Genomic DNA, 24,327 nt, shown 5'->3' with positions numbered 1-24,327 from the left:
AAAATGCTTCAAAGAGTTTCTTCTAACTCAACGTTGTCCTCAGTCGCCCTACCGGCTCGGAGCCCATCAAACCCAAGGTTGAGGACTTACCGTCTGTGACTGCGGAGCATGTTGGCGGCTATCGTCTGGCTGCTGCCACCTTCGCCGGGGTGGAGAGAAAGTTTGGTCTTCATCTTCCAAAGTTTAAGCCTTCTGCACCTTCTGTCAAATCAGCGGAGCCTCAGGCCTCATAAGTCGTCCTCTCTGTGGAAAACATCTTCCAAACTGCCTTTTAAACTCTTTACATTTAATCAACTGCCTAATTGAAAATGCTGCATGAAATGCTCGGCTCTGCTTTTTTTTTTGCGTCGCTTGCACAGTTCTCTTGTACATATTGTACTTCTGATCACAGGGACTGTTTCTTGGTATGCAATAGCTTTGACCTGCATGTGTGAGAAATGTGAGGATGTACAGATATTTTAAAGAGTTATTTTAAAAATCACGCACAGGACTCGGGGAGGGAATAATTTAAATGTATTTATTGTATTTTATTGAAATAAACCATTCAAACTGTTCTTACTGTGTCAAGTACATTCTCAGTGTAGACATCACGCTGTGAGGAAACCATCGACTGATTAAATCACTGAGCAGATACAGCATAATGATTATCTTCTGAGGCTTTGGGAGGATTTTTCCAGCTTTCGGGTTGAACTCTGCTGTCCTTTGAAACGTGTAGGAATGCATATAAAGATTTAAAGAAGTCTACAAAAATAGAAATGACAGAAGAAGAGTTTACATTCCCTCCTGTAGATGGAAATCATTGTTTTACAGCCGTGTGAAGGGGAGGGAAACCGACTTTCATGCAGAGTGAAACATTTGGCTTAAACATAAAATTAAGGCTTGTGTCAACATGCGTTGGAAAGAAGAAAAAAAAACTCTTTAAGGCATCAGGTGGAAGGATGAATCACTGGCTTTGTGTCTGAGGAAGACTGTTAACCATCCTTTTTAAATGAGCTGGTAGCAGCCTGAACAAGAGACTGCATAGAAATCAGACCGTGTCAGTAGAGCGTCTTTCTTCTTCTTCTATTCCGGGTGCATCATTGCATATTTTCCTTCTGTCCAAACAGGGATGATGATGATGACGTTAGCGAGGCACTAGTGAGCAGCTCACACAGCCAGACGCTGAGCTGCCAGCTCCTCAGCGTCATCCCTGTTCTCGTTGATCTCTGCCAACGTGCGGACGAAGCGGTTCCACTCGTCATTACGAGGAACGGCGATTTGCTGAAGAGGAGATAGAGCGACACCATGCATCATACGGACAAATCAATAGTGATTCAAACTCGGATGATTTTAAACACACTCACCTCTCCGACCTCAAAAACTCGCACTTGTCCTTCGGAGTCGCCCACAGCGATTTCTCTGCCAGTGTTTGCCCATCGGACTCTGTTCAGAGCCGGATTCCCCTCCACCACCACACTGGCTGTGGGCACCTGATACAACATCATCATCAATCAAACGACTGGGAACAGTCTTTACAGCAGTGGTTCAACAGTTACATGATGATGCAAGTACCATAACATTACTGTAGAGAACAGTCAGTCTTTCAACAGTTTTTCATCCAAAAATTCCAAACTAATGAATTAAAAATCTTAATGTAAAGACAAAACGGTGTATTTGATCAGAAGGTGGATACTGACAAATTCCAAGGCAGGGATGGCCAAACCGTTATCACAGCGGGGGCCACATTATCAACATTTCATTTCAACAGCATTTATAATCATGAATAATCTTGAGAATTAATACAGGAGAAAACAAAAGTGTTTGTATGTTTTTGTTGTCATTTTGTATATATTTTTCATTCATTTTGTGTTTATAGTCATTTTGTGTATTTTAGTTTTTATTGTCCTTTTTGTATTTTTCTGTCATTTTATGTGTTTGTGGAGTTATTTTATGCCGTTTTATGGATTTTTTGGAGTCGTTTTTAGTATTTTTGTTATCTTTTTGTGTAGTCAATTTGCGCTTATACTTTGGGATTACACAAAATTAGACCGAGGACCACATGGGGCCCCCTGGCCACCAGTTACCAATGCCTGCTCTAAGGAAAAACTAGGTACCAAATACTTCAACCCATCGTAAGAAGTGAGAATATTTTGCAGAAAAGTGATTTTAAATTAAAAACACAGAATTATAATTTCTTTTTTTTTTTTCATTCTCACTAAAAAATGCTTGTGATCCCCTTTTGGGTCCCGATCCACAAGTTTCGAACCTCAGGTTTCTAACATGTATGAGCTTAGGTTATTGTTGAGTTTGTATGCCTTAACTCCTAAAGTAATACCTCAGTGTCGTTGTTGAGGTTCCACAAATCGAGTCGGCCGACTCCGTCCACACATGCAAACAGAGCCGGGTGAGTGGGAGACCACATGACATCGTACACGTAGTCAGAGTTATCCTCAAAGGAATACAGCGGCTTATTGTTCTGTAAAGGAAATGCATCACGTTGAGTAAGCAACAGGCTTTTTCTGCTTAGCTGCAATGAATCACAGAGGATTCTGTGAAGAAACACTGAGAAAAATAGTCAATAGTTTCATGTTGCTCCATTCAAACATCAGCCACAAAGATGACAGCAAAGGCTTGACTGAATCTTACAGGACAATCTAAACCAGAGCTTTAAAGTGATGGTTTCATTTAACGTCACCGTATTGTTTCTATACGAGTGAATGCTGACTGAGCTGACACATTCAGCTTTTAAAACAACTTCATAAATCCTTACAGGATGAAAAATAAAAACAGTAACTGTTGTTGAAATGAAGCTGCTGACCTAAATATTCTGTCCAACTGCATTTCTTTTAGCTAAAAAATGTTTAAATGTATAAAAAGATACTAAATACGTACCGTAGTAACTTAGCATATATGCACTCAATTTGATATATATATATATTTTTAATGTTACTTACTAAATTACTTTTGTAATTTATTTTGTTAATGAAAGTGTCAAAATATCATGCGACCAAGCCCGATGGTGCCCATCTTATGAAATATGCTGTGAAAATCATTTATGTCATTGACACATTTCTCAATGTTTCATTGCTGCTTAAACTGGACAATGAAAAGCATCCATCATGAATTAAGATGTTGTGTTAAAGCAGGGAAACGTCTGAAACAAGGAGAATAAAGGGCAACAAACTCCAACACATGAGCTGGACAATGGAAAGCTGTTTGAGCAGTTGATATCAGCGATATTTACATATTAAAGCTTTATTAGTACTCAAATGTGACAAACATGTACTCTAAAGGCTCAAACATACTCGGGCGGACCGCACGCACAACATACTCAGCGTGGACTGTCCGCACTCCTCAGGGCTTACATACTTGGGTGCACCGCCTCGTAGTAGCTTCCAATAAATCCTACATGTCCCATGATTCTTAGTGCTTCTCTGTAGTCCTTGTACTCCTGGGACGTGTTTTAAAGGCGTCGCTACTGTCGTAGCTCGTCTGTCAGTCTCTCCTCTAAGCTCGTGTTCATCTCTCCTGCTCTGATTCACCAGGTGGTGAAATACAGGTCAGTGTTACATTTAATGTGGGTCGATACAATGCCGAGCAGTGTTTTGTGTGACACCAACTACGCGGAGGAGTCAGCGCGATCGTAAAATCTGAGCTTTGCTTTTAATTGGCCTGGCGGACTCCGTTTTGCATGCGTCCGCACAAGAATGTTTGAGCCTTAAATTTGTAAACTAGTCGATACTAGTAAGCAAGCATTATATGCTAATAAAGGGGTGGAAAAAAAGGTAAATTCAACCTTGTCATTGGCTTTTGAAAATATTACAACCAGTAAGTTATAATCCCTCCTACTTCATTTGCATTAGGTCTATTAGTACTACTAGCGAATTTTTTGGCTTTACTGGCTGTGTTCGAAATGGTATTTTCCCCACTATGAACTACAAACCCAGTGAGTATATACTGTCTACTATATACTATAAGTATGGTTAGTATGGTGACCATTCCCACTGAAGTATATTTCCAAGTTTCCCAACAAAAACCTGAAGCACATTGAGACTAAAAATTTCTGTTGATTTTCCCCCTTTGAAAGTTCTGAAAACATTTTAAGTGATAAAGTGACCAAGTAGAGATTATCGGCAACCCGCCATTGTGCGACTTCCTGTTAACTTCAAAACAAGAGCCCCATTTACAAAAGCGTTCAAAAACTAATGGAAGAAGAGATACCTTTGTTTTGAAAAAGGGAATGTTTGTCTTTTAGCTTGAAGTCAGTCCCAGGACCCTTTTACATTCCGCTCGCAATGCATCATGGGGCGGTTGAATATGACTAGTGTGCCCACCGTTCATACTTAGAAAATGTCCCGATATAGTATACATCCAGGTATTTCTCACATACTCAATCTTTTCATACTATCTAATGTGAACGCACGAAATACTCATTTCAGACGTCAGACAAAGTATGAGTAGTACGTTAGCATGCAATTTCCAACACAGCCACTAAGCAAATAATGCTGACTTGTAACATTTTTTTTACTAGAAGCTACTTGAGACAATTTTTACTTGACTCGTAAATTTTACTCAAATCAAAATTGAGTACACATACTCAAAATGTACGCACTAGTAAAGCTTTACAACATTGATATCTCTGATAGAGAGAAACAGCTTGGTCTTCCCTCTCCCAATATAAACTGCTGTGTTGAACATACCTTGGTGCTCCACAGTTTGACGGTCCAATCAAACGAGGAGGTGACAAACAGGTGAGAGAAGTCCAGCGGCCCTGCTGCCGTGTGGCAGTCGATCCCAGTGATGGGGCCGTGGTGGCCCTCAAACATCTCACTGATGCCTGCTTTACTGTAGAGAGGACGAGTGAGTGCAAACACATCATCAGCTTGGAGTGAGTGAAGCAAAAGTAATTCCTAATCAAGCAGCAGATCTGATGTTTCCCATTGTGAAACACACACAACAAGCATCCACAGCAAACTAGTGGGACCATTTAGGCCTTACATTAAGAATGATTCACTGTAATCACTTACTTATATCATGTAATTACCAGCAGGGTGGCAAAAGCACCCGCATTACTCCAACCACATGTTGCAGAGCTGTTATCTAACGAAGGCTCAGATAATTAACGCAGAGAGGTAAATACTCAGCGTGAGTGATGCTTATGCATTATTAACCGCGATCACAGTATCATACCATCACAAATGAGCTGGAAAATTATTCGCCCAATTACGGAGGTGATAGCGCCACGCAAAACCTTTCCAGCTCTGTGAACTCCCTACAGGACGCTGACACACTGGGAACTGGTAACACTGGTTTCTCTGCTGAGAACCGTCCGCCTCACCTGGAGTGAGAGAATGATGGAACGACAGCAGGAATTGATGAAGTGAAGGTTTACTTCAGATGGTAAACCAGTGGTTCCCAACCTTTATCGAGTTGTGACACCATTTTTATATCACATATTTCTGGCGACCCAAGATACGTTTTTGATCATGTTTGTTATACAGTATTAGTGCACAAAAGATGCACAAGATGTGCCAGCTCAGATACTGTATATTTTTTTACTGCATTTTATTTGAACTAAGATCATATTTGAAAAAGTGAAAGTATAGAAATCTAATGTTTGAGATTGTGTGGTAAAGAAGTATAATTAAATAATAATAATGTATTAACAAGGCGACATATTCATCAACATCCCCCGGAAGATTAGGTGTCATAACTCACAACCTTTTCCTAATTGTCCTAAATCTAAGAACTTAGATGTATATATAAGAAAATATTATCACATCAGAATATAAAATTACTAACTAACTCTTAAACGGTTTCTAAGAAATGCTATACCCTTTGAAGATACCTTGAACATAGTAAAGAAAAACAGAACAAGGGCAATAACTCCGGAAAAAAATAATACTGCACCTCTCATTTTCGAACTCCATCAAGGTATTGATACTCTGAAGCCACACACCAAATTTAGTTATCCTATCTTAAACAGTTTCTAAGAAAAGATGTCCCCTTTGAAGATACCTCGAGTCAAAAAAACGGAACAAGGGCAATAACTCCGAGAAAAATAGTTGCGCCCTTCTCATTTTCGAACTCCATCAAGGTATTGATACCCTGAAGCCACACACCAAATTTAGTTATCCTATCTTAAAAAGTTTCTGAGAAAAGCTGTCCCCTATAACTCAGACGAATGGATGGAACCCAAACCTATGTCCCCTTCCACTTTGTGGCGGAGAATAATAATTAAAAATATATATAAATATATAATTTAAATCAGTATATTTTTCTTCTATTACTAGATTTTTTAGGCGACCTCACATGGGGTCAAACTCGAACCCAGTAAAACATTGTGAAAGGAAAAAAGAAGTTCCTGTTTACACTGAGGGACCTTTAAAAAAGGTAATTGACAAATGACTGGATGACTGGGCAGGAGTGAAACTTTTAAACAGCAGGATCTGTGCCGTGTTTATTTGACACTTGATTCAAAGTGGGACCAACAAGTGGCTTCAGTCTTGGTCTGAGCTCGCTGACAGACTCACCTTCCATGACGACACGACATGTAGACGGAGCCGTCCTCGCTGCCCACCACAAAGTTGTTGACGTCACCGAGAGGGAAAGACATGGAGGTGACGGCGACTGCTTTGGACTGTTTGAACACCAGCTCCATACTGTCCTGTGGAAAGAAAGGAACATCATGTTGAACACCACACACATTAGGCAAGGCAAACCAAATGTATTTGTAGAGGCAATTCAATGTGCTTTACATGATTAAAAAGTGTAACAAAAAAAATCAATAAAGACATTAAAATCAGAGAGAAAAACATAAAATCAACAATAATGATTAAAAATCTCCCTCTCAGTCATATACAATAAAGAGAAAGTGCCTTTAACTTAGATTTAAAAATGTTCACATTGGATACTGACTTCAGCTCTGCTGGCAGTTTGTTCCACTTCTTTGCAGCATAACAACTAAAAGCAGTGCATTATGTATTTAGTAATACATAACAGTTTGATACAAAGGGCTTGTTGGATGGACAAAATCAAAAAGCTTGCAGAAATGAATTCCCTGAAAGTGACAAATGAGATATAAACCAAGCAGGAATAATGAATCCAGCCAAAAGGTTTGACATTTAGCATGACTGGAGGAACAAACGTGAAGTGTAAATGTTTGACGATCGCACCATGGCAGCACTTGAGAACACGTGCATGCCTTCTGGTTTCTACCTTTCAATGTTTCTACCTGAGGCTGGGAGAGCATGTCCAAACTCCATGAGCAGATCTTTCCATCGGTGGAGATGCTGATGAGGTTGTTTGCGTTCTGTGTGCCGACCACATTCACACAGTACACTGGATGCTGTGAGGGCAATAAAGGTGAGCATGTGTTCTTCACCTGGACAGAGGCAGCTAATGCTTGATAGGTGTGTACGATACCGTGTGAGCTGCGGCTGACAGAGGAGTCCTCTGCACAGGGGTCCTCTTGTTGCTCCTGTTGTCCCACAGAACGATCTGGCCTGAGTACGTTCCCCCCACCACAACGTTTGGATGAAACTTCGCAAAGGATGCAGACATGACTGCCGACTGTAAGAGGAATAATACAAGAGTGAGAACAAAATAAATGGAGAAGAAAATGTTTAACCTCACGTGGTGATGTTGGATTTTTAATACACGTATTTAAGAGTTAATAAGTAACACCTATTGATCTATTCCAAAAATTGGCAACTTTTATCACAGTGGGGGCCAAAAAAAATTATGTTTTCTGATCCGAGGGCCACTTTATTAAAATTATTGCAGCCTTTGGAATAATGAACAATCTGAACAATTATACAGAGAAAAAACAAAGGGTTTGGTGAGTTTTTCTGTCATTCAGTGTGTGTTGCGAGTCATTTTGGGAATTTTTTTTTCCCTTTATTTTTGTTGTTCTCTATAGTTCTGTGTTACTTTTATGTATTTCAATAATCATCTTTTGAGTTTTTCCAGTCAATGTTTGTAGTTTTGTGTGTTTTTGCTGCCATTTCTGGTATTTTTGTTATACTTTTGTGTATTTTTGGGGTAATTTCGCATATTTGTGATATTATTTTGTGTATTCTTAGATTCATTTTGTGCATTTCAGTCGCCCGTGTCTGATCTATTCTATCTAATGTTGTCATGGTTACTGTAAGTGACAGTCTTACATACCCATTATAAATTGTGGATCCGTTCTGTTAAAATGAATTGATCTGTATCACCATAGTAACGGTGACACCATACATTTCCATGTGAATAATCAAAACATAATATAATGATTAACAAATGAAGTGCTTTGTCTTGCATCCTGGTGTTAGGTTTCCATTAAATTTGCAGTATTTTTTTCTTATCCTCAGCACTTTATTTGTTTCCAACATAATTGACTACATTCTACATTATTGTAATCTGGGTGGCCACTGGTTTGCAAAATAAGGCACTAATCACAAAGTTCCCCAAAATCCCAACATGGAGTGAATCAAAGTGGTTCAGCTGTGTTTCTACAAAGTTGTAAAAATATATTGGCGTGCATTCTGCTCCTTAGAAACGTTACCAAACACAGGCCTAATGTGTTTATCCTCAGTGTAAAAACTCAGGAGGGGGGGGTGAAAAGGGTTTCTGAGTGTGCTAAGCGGGGATGTCTTTTTTCAATCACTACATCACCAAATACGCCAATTTTCTTTTCTTTTTTTTTAATTTTAGTGGAAAAACTGACAAGCACTGGGGGAAAAATCCTTTCCAGCAAAGTTGGAGGCAAAAGGTAAAAGAAAACAAAAACAGAGCATGTATACTTCTGTTCAGTTTTACTCATCTAAGCAACACGCCTGCACCTACATCCGCTCTGGAGGCAACAAACATGTGGTTTCACTCAACTTGGTGAGTGAGCCTGGGGCGAGCATTATAAATAAGGCCGAGCAGCGCAGAGCAGAGCGGTGCAGCACCACTATAGTCTCTGAGCTACTTGTTTGAACACAGGGCCCTTGTTTCACTGCATATGATAAGCAGAACTGGTGCTGCTCACTGCTGCTCCTCTCAACTCCACCACCACAGCTCTTCTCTGGGGCCTCACCAACATGTGTTTGTATATAGATGTGGTGGTGGACTCAGGGTGGAGGGAGGCGGGGGGGAGGCTAAAGAGTAACACAGGAATAATTCAAGAGTGAGAAAAAAATAAATGGTGAATCAATTGTTTAATCTCATGTAGTGATGTTGGATTTGAAAAACAAATAGAACATTTTTCGCCCGTTTTGATGTCTTACCATAGCCTTACCTTCGTTCCGAGGTGTTTGAAAAATGTTTGCACGTTTTTATGCCTTACTATAGCCTTATCTTCGTTTTGAGGAGTTTGAAATTTTTTCGCCTGTTTTCAAGCCTTACGTCCGTGTCGAGGAGTTTGAAATGTCTATGTCTTCCAACTTGCCCCTAGTCTGCAGACTGGCCTTAAAGGGAAATGTTGCTATAGGAACAATAAGTAACACCAGTTGGTCTATTCCAGAGATGGGCAACTTTTATCACAGTGGGGTCAGGTCTGAGGTCACAATATCAAAATTATTGTCAACCTGAACCATTATACAGTGAAAAACAAGGGTTTAATTAGTTTTTCTGTCATTCAGTGTATATATCAGTGTTTTCAGTGTTTTGCTTTGTTGTTTAGTTTAGTTTTGTTCATTAGTTTATTTGACATGGACAATGTACAAAATACATAAACCTTACGATGAACAGTAATTATTAAAAAATAACACATAGTGAAGAATGTTTGCTACAATATCACATTTTTAAAATTTAAGTGCGCTGATGCTGACACAGCTGGTTATCGAGGATGAATTTGTTTAAGTTATGAGAGAAATGATTTAGTGCTACAAACAACTTCAGACGGTCAGGGAGTTGATTCCATTGTTTAATGGTTCTATTGAAAAGGCAGAGGACAGCACAGTTTCTGTGAGCAGTGGAGCGAGATGTTTGGGTCGTTTGTTCATAGTAAAGTTTTATAAATTCTTTTATTTGGGGTGGAGTAGTATTATTAACAATTTTTAAGAGGGTTCTTAAATTTGTATAGTGAATTAGATTGTCAAAACCTAATATTTTATCTTTACTGAGAATATTGCAGTAATGATAGCGAAGGGCTTTTCTGTCGAGCACCTTTAACGCTTGATTATAGACGGATCTGAGTGGCTTGAGTGTGGCTTCATTGGCCTGAGACCAACAGGACAAATAGTAAGTGATGTGTGGAGAGATCATGGCATTAATATACAGGACATGAAAGATGCTTCAGTTGTCAAACTATTCCTAATGTGTCTAAAGGTGGAGATTATATAGTTAATGGAATTTCACATTCTTTTAATATGCTTTTTAAACCTCAGATATATTTCTGTTTACTTAAGTGCATTTTAATAATCATCTTTTGAGTTTTTGATGTCAATGTTTGTAGTCGTTTTATGTGTTTTTGGGGTCACTCTTTATGTGTTTGTTGCTGTTTTATGTATTTTTGTTGTCATTTTGAACATTTTTTATAATTGCGCATGTTTTATGGTTTTATTTTGTCTATTTGTGATATTATGTTGTGTAGTAGCCCTTGTCTGGTCTATTCTAAAGAGTCACACAGGGTGAGCAAACTGGGTGGTTGGATGTAGATTGTCGAGGGAGATGGATCACCTGACAGTGGAAGACGTACTCCGGGGTCGATTTTTTGTACTTCATGTTCCACACCAACGCCACGCCGTCTGGCTCATGAGGAGCATCCTCGTTGTTGTTGTATGAGGCGAGCAGGAGTTCTGGATACTGGTGACAAGAGGAAAAAGCAAACTGGATGAATGTGTGGAGTAGGGGGAGTGGGGGGGGGGAGCGGTGCCCTCCAGGCTTGGCTGGCCTGCCCCGTGTACTCCTGATGAATGCCTTTAAGAATGACTAACCCCTTCCTCTTAAGATTTATGGCTCATTTAAGTCCCTTTACACTACGAACAACTTCTCTAAATTATGTTTTTATTACCTTTTCAAACTTTTTAACCAAACCTACAGTGAAGCAGTGGACTCAAAAATAAACAACACTCACAGAGGAAGCTTCAAGAAATGATGTATGATATCCAAACTTAGCCTGCGGGAAACGCTAAACAGATGTTACCTAAATAATAACCCTTTAAAATATCTCACAATTAAAGATTTATATGCGTCACTTTAATGCATGAAGAGTGTTTGTTGCAAAAAAAAAAAAAAAAAGACAATGGACAAAGAGCTGGTGTTCAATCTGCTGTCACAAGCCATTGCAACATCATGCATTAAATAACCTGAGACACCAGAGGAAACAAATCATTACGACCTCCAACTAAGTGACAATTTGTATGGGACATAACCTACTTTTCCTCGGGGAGTTGTAGCTCAACGTAAATGCTGTCAAACTAAAGCCAAGTAATCATAAAGCATTATTGGTCTGCACATTGAACTAGCGTCCCAGTAGAGGGAATAATGCTACTAAAACAAAGCTGCGTAAAAAGATTGGTATCGAAATAATTTAAAAGTTTTTTGAAAAAGACAGATTGGATTATTTAGGAAATACTTAAGAAAAAAACTAAAAGACCTGAGGAGACCAGTCGAGGCAGGTGACCACACGGTGCTTAGACCAGCGCTCGTCCAGAAAGTGCTTGTTGAGCGACAGCTTTGTTCCGGCTTGAATTTCCCTGAAGAAAACCAATTAAAACCACATCAATAAACATTGTTTTTTTAAAAAGAAACAATTAAAACTTTTGTCACAACCAGTACCCCTCCTTCTCCTCCAGGGCTCGGCCACTGTAGTCGAAGAAGAGGTCCACGTGTTCACAGAGCGCGCGCTCAATAATGCGTGTGCTGTGATCGAAGAACGTCACAAAGTCCTCCGAGTGCAAGATCTGGAGTTTTTCCTCCTCGGTCAACTCGTGTGGGGCTGTTTACAGACACAGAAAACAGCATTAAAATATGAAATTGTGAAATATTAAGGATAAACTAATGAAACACTTTAACTGAAGTACCTTCCTCCTCCTCTTTCATGTCCTGCTTATCAGTTTCAGCTTCTGTAACAGGTTGAGCTGCTGCAATCTCTTCCTCTTCTTCATCTTCTGTGGGTAAACAGTTAAGTGGGTCAGAAATCAGAGCACGAACACCTTGGCCTGAATAAAGTGCGTGAACGTCAAGCTTTAAAAAATCAAATAAAGAGCAACAATGTCAACCAAAGTAACAATTATGTTTCCCTACACACACTTTCTGGATTCTCTTTCAAACTGCTTTCATAAAGAACACCAGTTAGTGATTACATGCTCAGCCTTGGACTTGTTTTGCATCTCTGTGCTGACGAACCAAACAAATGTAAGGGCAATGTCTCTTTTCACTGAGAACCATGGCTCTTTAAAGAAGCAACGCTTGTCATTTGTGTTAAAGGGCCAAAGCTCAGCGGGTGCCTAGTTGTCATAGGGACCCCTGTCTGTTCCGACGTTAATGAGACTCTCTCCATTCAGGGAGTCTAGCTGTCAGTGTAGCAGTTTCTCCTCTGTGTCCCATGCAGGAGCAGGCTGCCCCCTCGCAGGCCACGGGCCGGCGGGGCAGAGGGTAAGGAGCAGCTGGCAGGGATCGTCCTATTGGAGCGGGCCAGATGACGGCATGGTGCATAGGCAGATGGTTACGCAGGGATTGTCTTGTGCTTCTTAGCGGTGGCATTGGGATGGCACAGAGGTTTTCCGCTCGGCTGCCCCGAGACAAGCTTCTCCCTGAACGGCAAGTCTGAGCAATTACCGTCATAGCAGGAGGTCTCACAACTCCCATTCAACCTCTGAGAATGTACAACAAAATACAGCCAGACCAGCTGGCAAACTGCACGTCGGCTCTTCCTCAAAGAAGATGAACAAGCCCGTTCAAAACCCCTTTTTACAGACAGTATATGACCTTTGATTCCAGTGTTAGATGAAATAAAAGCAAAAACAGGACCAAACAGCTTCAAGGGGGAAAGGGAAAACACTTGTCTGGTTCCTTTAAGCGTTTATCTGGGTATGAGTTGAACAGTTAATCTAAGATGACAGCGCTGCATGCCAGAATTTCCTTCCTACTGAGATAATCTAAATGTTAATGTCATCTGCCACTTTATCCATAAAGTGATTTGTTCCTTTTTCTCAGACGGAGGTTTTGGGGGATGAAGGTTATGGGTGTACTGATGAGTTTACAGAACTGGGTTGATGACACAAGCCATTTCAATGAGCCGCCATACTCTGCAACCAACAGGAGAAGGTTAAAATCTTTCCTTTCAAGGGCCTCAATCAGGCTTAAAGGAAAACAGTAATCACTGTCTTTCAGCGAGTCCCGGCCATGCTCGTCAGCCCTTTCCTCGGCGAGGCAGCCAGAGCAATCAACCTGCCAGGCATTAGGAGCAGATAGACAATCTGAAAATAAAGGGTATATGATGCACCTGCCAGCCCAAATGGCCATTTGGAGAAAAGCTAGTGATCTCGGTGACCCCGCTGGGGATGCGTAGGGGGGGGGGGAGTAGGAAGGGTGGGTGGGTTGCATTTAACAGAATTCACTCGGATCACTGATGTCCCACACACTGACACCTCCTCTCAAAGCAGGCCCAATTACGCCTTTTGTACCACTTACAAAATAAAAGGTTTTTTTTTTTTTTTGGGGGGGGGGGGGGGGGGGGGGGGAAGGAAGGGGGAAGTAATCACGAGCCCAAGCCAATGGACAATATATTAACCCACACATGGCATGTGATCGACTATCTAACTACATGACCTATTTGCCTGTTGCAGGTGTCTTCCAGTTTCTATAAGTTTAAAGAAAACAAGAGAGTTCAGCATGTGGGAAACCCCAACCCCACATTATTAACCTTCATCAGTATATTTCATACAGTCTTTTACTTAATTATGTACAGCTTCTTTTTCTTTTCTTTTAGTGTTTCTTCTTTTCATCTGTAATATTACTTGAGCCTCTGTAAGAAAGTAATTTCCCCCTGGGATTATTAAAGTATTTCTGATTCTGATACATGTTTCCTCAATAAGAAGGCTTTCTCCAGCAAAATTTTAAAAAAAAAGAGAAATAACCATTAAATAACCAATTAAAATTATGTACGGTTAAAACATGGTAATAGAAAAAATTAACTGTTAAGCAGAGGTGTCATTTAGCTCATTTACCATCTAAAATCGCAGACAAAACTAAAAGATTAATATTGAAAAATTTCTTAAAAAACATATAAAGAATATAAATGTAATTATGAAAATTAGAGCAACATTTTATTATGTTGTTTTCAGATTGGATGCATTTAAATCAAACTAAATATCTTTAACATAATGAACGTCACTTTATACAGCCAGAATATTCAAATACATGAAGCTTAAAAACTGAGCACGTTTCCGTCAGACAGGGTTAACAATATGACTGAAGGACGACGATATTTCCCAGTACTAATCATCAAGTGTGTAAAAGCTGACCACAATTGCAAGTGCCACTTCAACCGAGGAGGCCGTTGAGGGCTTTTGTGATTAAAAGTTTTGACCTGCTTCTGAATTCACACTGATTAAAACAATCACATTAAATTAAACCTTAAAATTTACCAAACGAACTCACATTTCCGCCAAGCTTTTTCTATTTTTATATTATTGCCGTCCCTAACCCACCCTTACTCCACCCCCCAACCTCCAACAATATCTTGCTCCCATAATTACAGCCTCTTCTTTAAGAGTGCGTACTGATGCTGCATGGTCCCTGCGGCGCCGATTGGACACATTAGCAGCCAAAAACACATCAGAAAATAACATTCTGAGTTCTCCTCTTTTGTGTGTGTGTGTGTTTCCATGGTAACTGGCAAGTTGATCATACTTATCTCGAGATACACAAAGGAGCATCAGTGTATTCAATAACTTACTTTGAACGTGTTAAAATTAGTCACGGAACATTTTCCTTTTTGGTTAAAGGTCAAGATTTAGGAGCTAAATAAGCGATTGCACAAGCACAAAAAACAGCGCAAAAAAATATTGTCATCATAATATCATCATATTGGATATTGCTCTAAATCAAACAACAAATTATATTCTTGATAAATTACAAACCAAGCGTGTTAATTTACCTCATTGTTATGAATAAATGAGTTTACAATGTATTCTAATGCAGTGGTTCCCAAACTGTTCAATAATGTACACTTTCAGACATTTAACCTGAAGCCATGTACTTATCTTAGCAATAACAATAACGTAGCATTAGCCGAACATTAAATATTCACCCAACATTAGCTTTAGCCCAGTATTAGCATTAGCCTAACAATAGCATTAACCAAGCATTTACCATTAACTGCTCTATTTATATTCTAGTTTCCAATGTTGTCAGTGTTTTCAATTTTTATTCACATACCCCCATGACAATTTGCGTACCCCACTTGGGGAACCTAGGTTCTAATGCAATCAACAATGCGAGATAAACAGCGTGACTTTCATTGACCTACGTTTGATGTCCCTGAACACATCAGTCAGACTGCTACCCACATTAGCTCATCGCCACCAACTTTCTGATGAAGATTTTGATACAAACTCTTCTTCTTGTTTGAGTTGAATGAACAAAAGTTGTCCTTGACCTATGCAACATCCAAAATGTAGATTTCATTTTAACACTGCACTCCTAGCTGGAGGAAAATGTATTAGCTACTGTTGCCACTTGTCAATTACTTCATCTTTAGTGCATTTGGGAGGATTTCTGTGTTAAATTGTGTTTAAGTAGCATCAGATCACAATCTGATCCCTCAGAAAGGGATAGGACTTCTGAGGTTATATTAAGACAACAAGCAGTGTCTTTCATCAAGGTGGACAAGGAACACAACATGATTCCCATTGCCATGAGTGTAAAATTAAGTTGCAGGCAACCTCGACAGTCCCAAAGGTTCCCTTTGTGGGGCAGGTGATGTTAAAATCGTTGCTGGTATTTTCAAGACGTCTTGCTGACACGGTGGGAACCCTCAGTCTACAGCAGCCGCTCCCTCTAATGCCACCGCCCGCTGACCTTGAGAGTGCTGCATGGTGCCTCTTTTGACAACATGATAAATCGCTCAATCAGAAAGTAGGTCTGACGCCACCCTACACGTCTAAAACGCACCGAGGGGAGCGGGCTGGAAAAAGGGGATGCTGCCTCATCGAGTGCCAGGAGTGATGGTGTGAAAACGCACAATGTCACTGAATGTGTTTTGTTATGTGCCTGTTCAGTGAAGGGAGAAGACAGGGAAGCGAGGGAGTTGATGAAATGATTACATAGTGGCAAAGAGGGGAAGGGGGCCTCTGTGTTGAACAGCTGGCAGAAACCATTGGAGTTTAACACAGTTTTACAATGCCCAGTAGAGTCCGAAGTAAAGCGCGATGAGGAACATGGGGATGCTCTTCATCTTTCACTCGTTCTGCTCACAGTTTTCCACCAAATCACCCAATTTTATCTCCCTCGCGCCGCGCGCTACCTCGAAATTTTCTTCACATCACCTGATCGAACAACAACCGACAATCAGCGCTCTGTTTATTATCCTAACCAGGCTTTCGAGGATGCTTAAAAACACGTGTCAGCTGGCGCAGATAAATTGAGACAACGGCTCCAAAGGCAGACTAATCCATGAGTGGTGAGATGAGGCGAATAATCCTAACCATGATTTTAGTCGAGCAAATTATTCAACATCTGTTAAGAGAAATGCAAAGATAAAAAGCAGCAACCGCCAGAAAAAAATATTGCATATTTTGAGGAACATGTGTTCAGCATGTGCCCTCTAATCGCCACACATGAAAGCGTCGGTGCCGCAATTACATACATATCGACACGCTTCAGAGCAGTCAGCAGCCCAATGCCAAGACCTTTATATCTGTCACTCAGATGGAGTTTCTCCTCCCTGACACTAGGTTTCTCCTCTTGTGCTTAAATTACACAAACAGCCGAGGAGGGTTTTTGTGGTCAAAGGAACACAAGTTGTTCAAATTTAATCTTTAGACTCAAAAAGCTGCAGACATTCATACAAATATGAACTAAGCACATACAAGTCACCTTCTTTGGATTGAGTCGGAATGGGTGTTTGGGTCTCTTTTGTGTAGGACACGGTTTCACGTGGTGGGAAGTCCACTTGTGTGATTTTGGTCATTCCCAGTTTTGGAGTTCCACGCCTAAAATCACAAATAAACCTTAAAACTCTGCAAAAACAGTTAATGCAGCACAGATATCACATTAAAACGCACAAAGACACAAAAAACAACACAAAAAAACATCCAATACATCTTAACTCTCATTTCCACTTGTGTTGAGATACAAATTTCAGATTATACCCATGTACTACAGATGCTTCTTTTTTTTTTTTTTTTTTAACTAAGCACAGACTTTCACAGACAAAGTAATCATGCCAAAGATTGAGAGAAGGGAAAAATGACCAGGAAAGGAGAGAAGAGAGTGTCCAGTACCCCAGCTCAGAATCAGAGTGAAGCTGAAGTGTTGAAGGGTCAGAGTCCCAGTGCAGAGTCCTGATTAGTGTCACAGCAACAAGGTAGCATTAGTGATGCAGAGAGACGGGCACAAAGAGCACAAACCAGGAAACATTAACATCTTAGTGGCAAAAAACATGCAAGACTCAGACATTAGACAAATGCATGTTTAATTTGATTTGTTGATTTGTTGCAGGTTTGTTCTCCACCCAGAAGATGCTGCATGTGCATGGACACATGTTCTGAAAAAGGGATGACACAGCAGGAAATACACAGCCTGCAGGTCTGACGGACCCTGAACTGTCACACCAAAGGCTCAGAATGCTGTGTGGACAGAGAGCAAGGAGAGGGAGAGAGAGAGAGAGGAGAGAGGAGCACCCGCAGGGAGAAAACATGACCTCCATGTGTGTAGGAAATGGCCATGTTGGTGAGGGAAATGAGTCAACACGTTGGGAGAACAGCTCACCAGGCTTGATGGGACACTGGGGAAGCTTGAATTTCAGCCCATGGATCGGGCTCTAATTAGAGGTTAAAAAGTCCCCCAGGCGTCACGACAACCCGCTGCTTTATTGTTCATTTAGTTTTGTCATAATTTATCGGTTCCTCAATGGAAAAAAAAACACGCATTTCGTTGGGCATACATTTTGGCATCATTCACTGTAATGATTCTGCAAAAAAAAAAAATGTTGAGTAGCCTTGTGGGTTTTTTTTAAAGTTGTTCTTCATGATCTCCGGGGACAGTTGGAAGAGCAGCAAAAACAGAAACAGCAACGTTTCCTCAGGCTGGTTCCAAAAAGCTACACAGCTGCAAATTAGCATGCAACGCAGATGCTGAAAATGTATTGTTGGCTAAAACGGCTTTAGCGCCAAAAAATAAAGCACTTAGCAGGTAAACATTTGGCCTCAGGTGGAGACGCCTTTTATTTTACTGAAATTGGGTGAAGCTGCATTGTTTCCTCACATGTAAATGACTGAATCCAACATTAAGAGAGAGTGGATGGGCGTGTCTGTGTGTGTCCGAACGTGTGTGTACCTTGGTCCCACCACTCCATCCGAGTCCTGGCTCCCCGCCTCACTTGGCGTACCCGTCGATTTGGCCGTGGGAGACGTGGGAGGAGGGACTACACACAGAGGGAACATGTTATATTGAAACAATGAAAAGACACAAAATGGAGCGAAACCACAATGTAACACATTTATAATTTCTTTATGCTTTGTTGTTTTAAATTTTGGGGAAAAAAAACATCTTTAAAAGAGCAGATTTCAGAAAAAACAGATTACTTGGATCTCCATTAGAAATTTATGTGTAATAAACAATTACGTTAGAAAATAAGAAACTTAAGTAAGGCTCTCAGATTTAATTTAATACACATTGGAAATCTAAGCACATGTAGAAAAATTGTAATTAAAGATAAATAGTAACAAAATCAAAATGATCAAGCTGCTCTAAGATACTTATGGATCTCCTCTGCCCCCTGGTGTCAGTAGTGTGACAGTGCTCTGAGTTCAGCTTTTTGAGGTATTTCATGCTCATGTTTTAGATTAATTCAAAGCATATGACAGAGAAAACAAGTTGCATAAAGGGGTAAGCAAAAATTGTTCCAGTGTTAAAAACATTTGAGCTCATCGTCTTGAAATTTTGCTAAAAAAACCAAAAACAAACAAAACTACCATGAATATGGTTTGGTTAATTAACTTTCCACCCAAAGACAAATAGTCCCATCAGGCTTTGAGTTAAGAAGCAGACAATGAAATGCTTTTTAATGTGTGTTAGATATGAAAAATTATGAGACAACCAATTTTTTTTAGACTACCCGTAGAGAAAATAAATACAATGTTAACCAAGGAATTAAGTGAAAATTCTTGAATGAGAATTATCTAATTTTAAAAAACAGATTTTAACATTTAAAGAAATAATTTGGTTAAAGAGCTTAAAGAAAATTAAGAATGTTTAAAAAAAAAAAAAATTATAATTCATAAAATGTCCTGTCATTTTAGAGTATAACTGTGTAATAACACTTACAATTCAGACGGGATGGCAGCCCAATAGTTTTGTATATTGAAGGGCTGAGCTTGAGCATCACACTCCAAATCTTTAAAAATAATCATTAATTTAAAACTGAACAATGAACCCAAAAGTACTGCACTGTAATTCTAATATGTACAGATTCTGCATTAAAGTGACGGTGTTATAAAACATTTAATGCTGTTTACCGGCATAACAATATATAGATTTCATCCTTAGAAACAACACATGAGGAAATCAAAGCTGTAATCTATCCAAGCATTAATAAAATCATTTAAATCCAAACATGTTTGTTTCACTTTATATTATTCAAGGTAAAGGTCACTAAATGCAGAGTAAAATGAACACATACCAACAGCCACATCTGTGGCGATGCCCACACTCTGCAGGAAAGCTTCTGTTTCTCGTCTTTTCTTCTCCAGGTCAGAGTCCTCCTGATGGACCACAACCTCTTTCTGCTGGTCCACCTGCACACACAGCAACACATCAATATATAGTTAATTATCTAAATATCACATCAGCCATCTGGTTTTATAATAAACAAATTATAATGTCATGATCTTTTCATATCTTTAGGCATAGAAGCTAAATAACCAAGTGTTATGTGATTTTCAGACAAACCTTTTGAATATCTTGTGATTTAGAGACTCCTACCGCAAAATTTTTCTTATTAATAAGGCTTTAATTTAAACATGAAAAGCAGTTTGATTGAGCAATTTTCATAGGAGAAAGTGCATTAACTTGTGGGAAACAATCGCTCACCAACAAGTTAAAGAGAATTGTTTTTGTGTAAGCTTCAGCAAACAAATCAACCACAAATAGCAAAGCCAAATGAATAAGCTGACTTTTTCTTTTTTTTTTTAAAAAAAACATCTGCTTACAACCAAAAACAGCTGGAGGACTTTGCAGGAGAGTGATAATGACATCACACAAAGAAAGAGGGAGAGCAGTATTTGACATTTAGAAAGCAGCAACAATGTCACCATGCACTGTCAGAAAAGTCATTAACCGAGAAGTCAGGCAAAATGGATTAAAACAACTTCTACATACGAGAACATTTTTATTTTAAGCAAATTTCACATGTCAAACAATCTAATAAGGGTTACACAGCCAAAGAAGAAACACAGAAGGGCAAACAAAAACAAAATCTGTAGTTTTACACCTGGTTTTTCATTTACTCCTGGAAGGTCTCAGGCAGTCAATCTAAAAGTTTAGTATAGTATTAGTATTATATAATGTTGTTTTTGTCGTCTTCACAGAGACAGCAAGGCCAGTGTTTTCAGAAAAATAAAATTGTTTTGGTTGCGCTGAAAGCTCTTTCAGTGAGGAAGGATAACAACTAATATTTGCCTTTTCACAAAATCTTGTCCTTGTATGACCCACCCCCACCCGCTTTTTTTTTTTCTTCCTCAGAGCAAAACTCCAATGTACAATGTAAAAACACCGTTGCCTCATTAAAAATATAATTCAAAAGCTTCAGGCCAAATAAAGGCAAGGCCTTAGAACAAGTTACACCTGTGTGTTATGGCACGTTCACACCAAACGCGTCACCACATCAGGTTTACATAGACAATATTTGGTGGACGCGCTTCTCTGGAGCGTCAGAGGTCCCGCTGCGTGTCCCGCGCCTCCTGTGTGGCGCGTTTTGAAGATTTTCGCATGGCGGTCACTGTGCATTTTGAGATTTCAAGTTTTTGATGTGCGTCCGGCACCTCCAACGCGGCCAACGCTGGAGTTGGAAATGTTGAACTTTTGGGGCACATCGCGGCGCGTCGACCAATCAGGAGCGTTACCCAACCGTGAAGTATTTAGAATAATGAGAAGAAAAAAAACACTAACCGGAGGCAGAGACAGATGGACAGGCACTCTTCTGCTGGAATAGAGCGCCTGTAGTTGGTGTTCTGGTAGGAGATGCGAGCATTGATGTGGGTCAGCAGGTCGTCAAACTGGGCATGGGAGAGAGGAAGTAGCGCTGAAGGCGACTCTCGTCTGAGCACAGCTCTGGTGAATTCAGAAACGGTGCCGAGGCGCAAATAAAGCCAAGCCACTCTCTCGATAATGTAGAGCCGATGAATGGAATTCGGAGGCAGCGTTTTCAGCAAAGAACTCCAAACTTTATTCTCCATTCACCACACTTCTCTATAGCCCTCTAACATCACAGTGCACACACTGAGTCACACCAAAATACATCCGGTTGGAAACACCGCCTTCTCTACACAATGTTCCCCACCATATCACAGTCATTGGGTAAATTATGAACGTAACTGATTCATACATTATATGAACACCACCGGCAGCAGAGAAGACCCTCCCCTCAACGCGCTCCCTTCCCAATTTTATTTGGACGCGCGTCCCAAGCATCTTCAACGCTGGTGACAAGCGTACTCATTCACTAAGCACAAGTGTCCAACTACGGGCGTGAGGCAAGATTTAGACGCCCCAAAGCGCATTTGGTGTGAACGTACCATTAAATAGCAATGCATTGTCAGGACAGGTCAGTGACGCACATCAAGGCTTTTCTCTGTGTGCAATGCATTAAAAAAAGATATGGGAACTATTAAATGTAAGAGCAATTTTTAACAGAAAAACATAAAATGAGATGAAGTATATGGTCACAAAAATATATCAAAAAGACTTGCAATGTGATGCTGAATGTGTTTGAAAGTGGTTTATTTCCCTTAAGAGATACGGTTTCTCTCAATATCATGAAATCTTCTAAATAATATGTACCGTCTTCTTGCGCTCCTCCTCTTTTCTTCGTTTCTCTTCTCTGATTTGTGCCAGCCGTTGCTTCTTCCTCTCCAGCTCAGCCTTCAGTTCACTTTTCTCCGACATAGTTACTCACCTGTTACACAAAGACACACTTTTAGCTTTATTTATATGTAAAATGGAAAATAAAGAGGCTGTAGAAGACAGTTGGACATCATCAGATCAGTACAAACACGAGAAAAGAATTATCACTTAATGAGGGTTTACTTAATCATAAATTAAAATATGCCGCTTCCAATGTTTTCCTAACAAGTTTACATTTGTAGAACAAACGTGAACTCAGCCAATATGACCTTAAAAAGGGTTAGAGGATACATATCAAACTCAAAGGCCTACAAGCCTGATCAGGCCTGCTAAAATAATAGGGAATACATTGATCATAATGTAGAAGCATAATAATAATAAACTAAATGCATCGCCGCCCACTTGATGTGAAATGTATTTTTGTTGTTTATGAAAATATAAAGAAAGATAACTGTATTTATAGATTTATCAAATCAGGCCAATTTGATAATAAATAGCACCAGATGTAGAAAGTGCATAAAACGAGTTAAATGAAAGATGGATGGGTCATCTCAGGAGGACACAGACTAATCTAGTTCTTCATCCATCCCAAACTAAAATAAAATTATGGAAAAACACAAAATTGACACTAGGCAAATATTTGGATGTGTACACAAACCTGAAAGCATTAAAAATAGATTATCTGGCAGGTAATGTGATGTTTCATGACTATATATAATTATACCATGAACTCACTGTCTGACCATCCCATACAGGAAGCTGGTGCCATCTTCTTCAGGATTGTCCAACTCAGATTATAATCCATAACACTGACTAATATTATCCCTACTGCAGCTGGAAAACGTGTTAAGAAATAAACCGGATCTTGCAACTTCGTGTATGTGTGTCAGATTACTGTCAAAGAGCTAACATAGCCACACCCAACATCAGGTGTAACACACTTATAAAAGGTCTAATTCATAGGTGTTTAAATGTACCGTTTAATCGCTAAAAACCTGCCCTTTTAACCCTAAAAATAAACTAGGTTTAGTTTAATTAATACTGGAATAAACATATGCCTACTATCGGCCTGCCCTGAAGCTAGCATTAGCCTAACCTGGTGATATTAGCCATAAAAGTTATCCAAGCTATCCTCGTTGTATGACAAAACAATCAGCCTCACTGATAAATGAACTGTTGTCTGAAAGTAGTGTTTGGTTCAAAGTCATATTTATCATGAGAAGAAAAAAAAAAAAGAGTCCAGACACATAATCGGACATACGACGGGTAAAGACACGGCTACAAGCTAGCGCCAGCCGCGTTACGGTTCAATCGGTGACCCTTTCAACTGGTGATTTATCTCCTACCGTATGATGCTGGCAAACAGATGTTGAAAACGTAAAATATAACCGATTCATCTTGCAATGGTCACAGATAATTGTCTAATGAAGTTATGAGATTAGGCTCCATATATATTTTTTAATATTGTAAGCATCCGTGAAAGCGTCAACTAACTTCCGTTTCGTGGAGCTAATACTATACTTGATAATCTCAAGAAGAATAAAGAAAACGTGAATAAATGGTTAAATGGTTTTAGTCAAAAGCCAAATACATCGGTTACACACACAAAAATAAGCAACTAAAACTTTTAACAACTGGCTACAGAATAAGGAAGTGTCAAGAAGTAAAATCGTCACTAGTTAAACCACAACACCCCCAAACCAATCAGCTGTCAGTTTGAAATTTGGACTAAACTAAAAGATTACGCTTAAAAACACAGTTTGGCTGCAGGTAAAAGTTCTAAGTGCTAGTTAGTAAAGTACAGATGACTTTAATGACCAGAAAACAAAACTCACAGTAAGCTTTCGACGAGACACCAACTGCTTCTAGCTCTCACTGGCTAACAATCAGACTACAGGAGCCGAGAAAAGTCAGAATTAAGTTACTCGTTGCAACGCGTTTGCGCTGTGGTCATCTGAGGATAAACCTGGTTATATTACTTGGATTATAGATGTTCAAAAAGCAGAATAAATTAACAGATGAAGTTGATTTCCATATGAGTATTCTGAAAAAAATATCATTTAGATTACAGTGAACAAAAAACGAAGC

The 24,327-nt window shown here is 39.6% G+C and overlaps 2 protein-coding genes across 5 annotated transcripts in view; one reads left to right on the top strand and one right to left on the bottom strand.

Moving 5' to 3' along the window:
- The window catches only part of LOC114455522 (calcium-binding mitochondrial carrier protein Aralar1-like), a 30,585-nt gene extending 30,031 nt beyond the window's left edge, over positions 1-554 (top strand). The window contains exon 18 of the mRNA XM_028436832.1: positions 44-554. Within this exon, the coding sequence (XP_028292633.1) occupies positions 44-233 (190 nt within the window). The 3' untranslated portion in view covers positions 234-554. The remainder of the gene's footprint in view (positions 1-43) is intronic.
- dync1i2a (dynein, cytoplasmic 1, intermediate chain 2a) lies at positions 500-24,219 on the bottom strand. 4 transcript variants are annotated; one of them, XM_028436836.1, is made up of 17 exons: positions 24,075-24,219; positions 22,177-22,291; positions 19,799-19,913; positions 18,454-18,541; positions 17,400-17,459; positions 16,993-17,108; positions 11,973-12,059; positions 11,728-11,887; positions 11,546-11,645; positions 10,627-10,752; positions 7,405-7,551; positions 7,214-7,327; positions 6,513-6,646; positions 4,680-4,824; positions 2,315-2,455; positions 1,344-1,469; positions 500-1,260 (listed from the first exon to the last, which is right to left on the bottom strand). In XM_028436836.1, exons 2-17 carry the CDS (start codon positions 22,279-22,281, stop codon positions 1,147-1,149), a joined length of 1,878 nt encoding a protein of 625 aa, XP_028292637.1. In that variant the 5' UTR covers positions 22,282-22,291; positions 24,075-24,219; the 3' UTR covers positions 500-1,146. The 4 variants fall into 4 exon arrangements, with proteins under 4 accessions (XP_028292637.1, XP_028292634.1, XP_028292636.1 ...); XM_028436833.1 differs by lacking the exon at positions 17,400-17,459 and having other exon boundaries at positions 24,075-24,218; XM_028436835.1 differs by lacking the exon at positions 17,400-17,459 and having other exon boundaries at positions 11,973-12,056; positions 24,075-24,218.
- Between the last annotated feature and the right edge of the window lie 108 nt (positions 24,220-24,327).

Source organism: Gouania willdenowi, chromosome 21 (genome assembly GCF_900634775.1).
Source record: "Gouania willdenowi chromosome 21, fGouWil2.1, whole genome shotgun sequence".
In the NCBI taxonomy this organism is placed as follows: domain Eukaryota; kingdom Metazoa; phylum Chordata; class Actinopteri; order Blenniiformes; family Gobiesocidae; genus Gouania; species Gouania willdenowi.
This window is presented reverse-complemented; position numbering and strand designations above follow the sequence as displayed.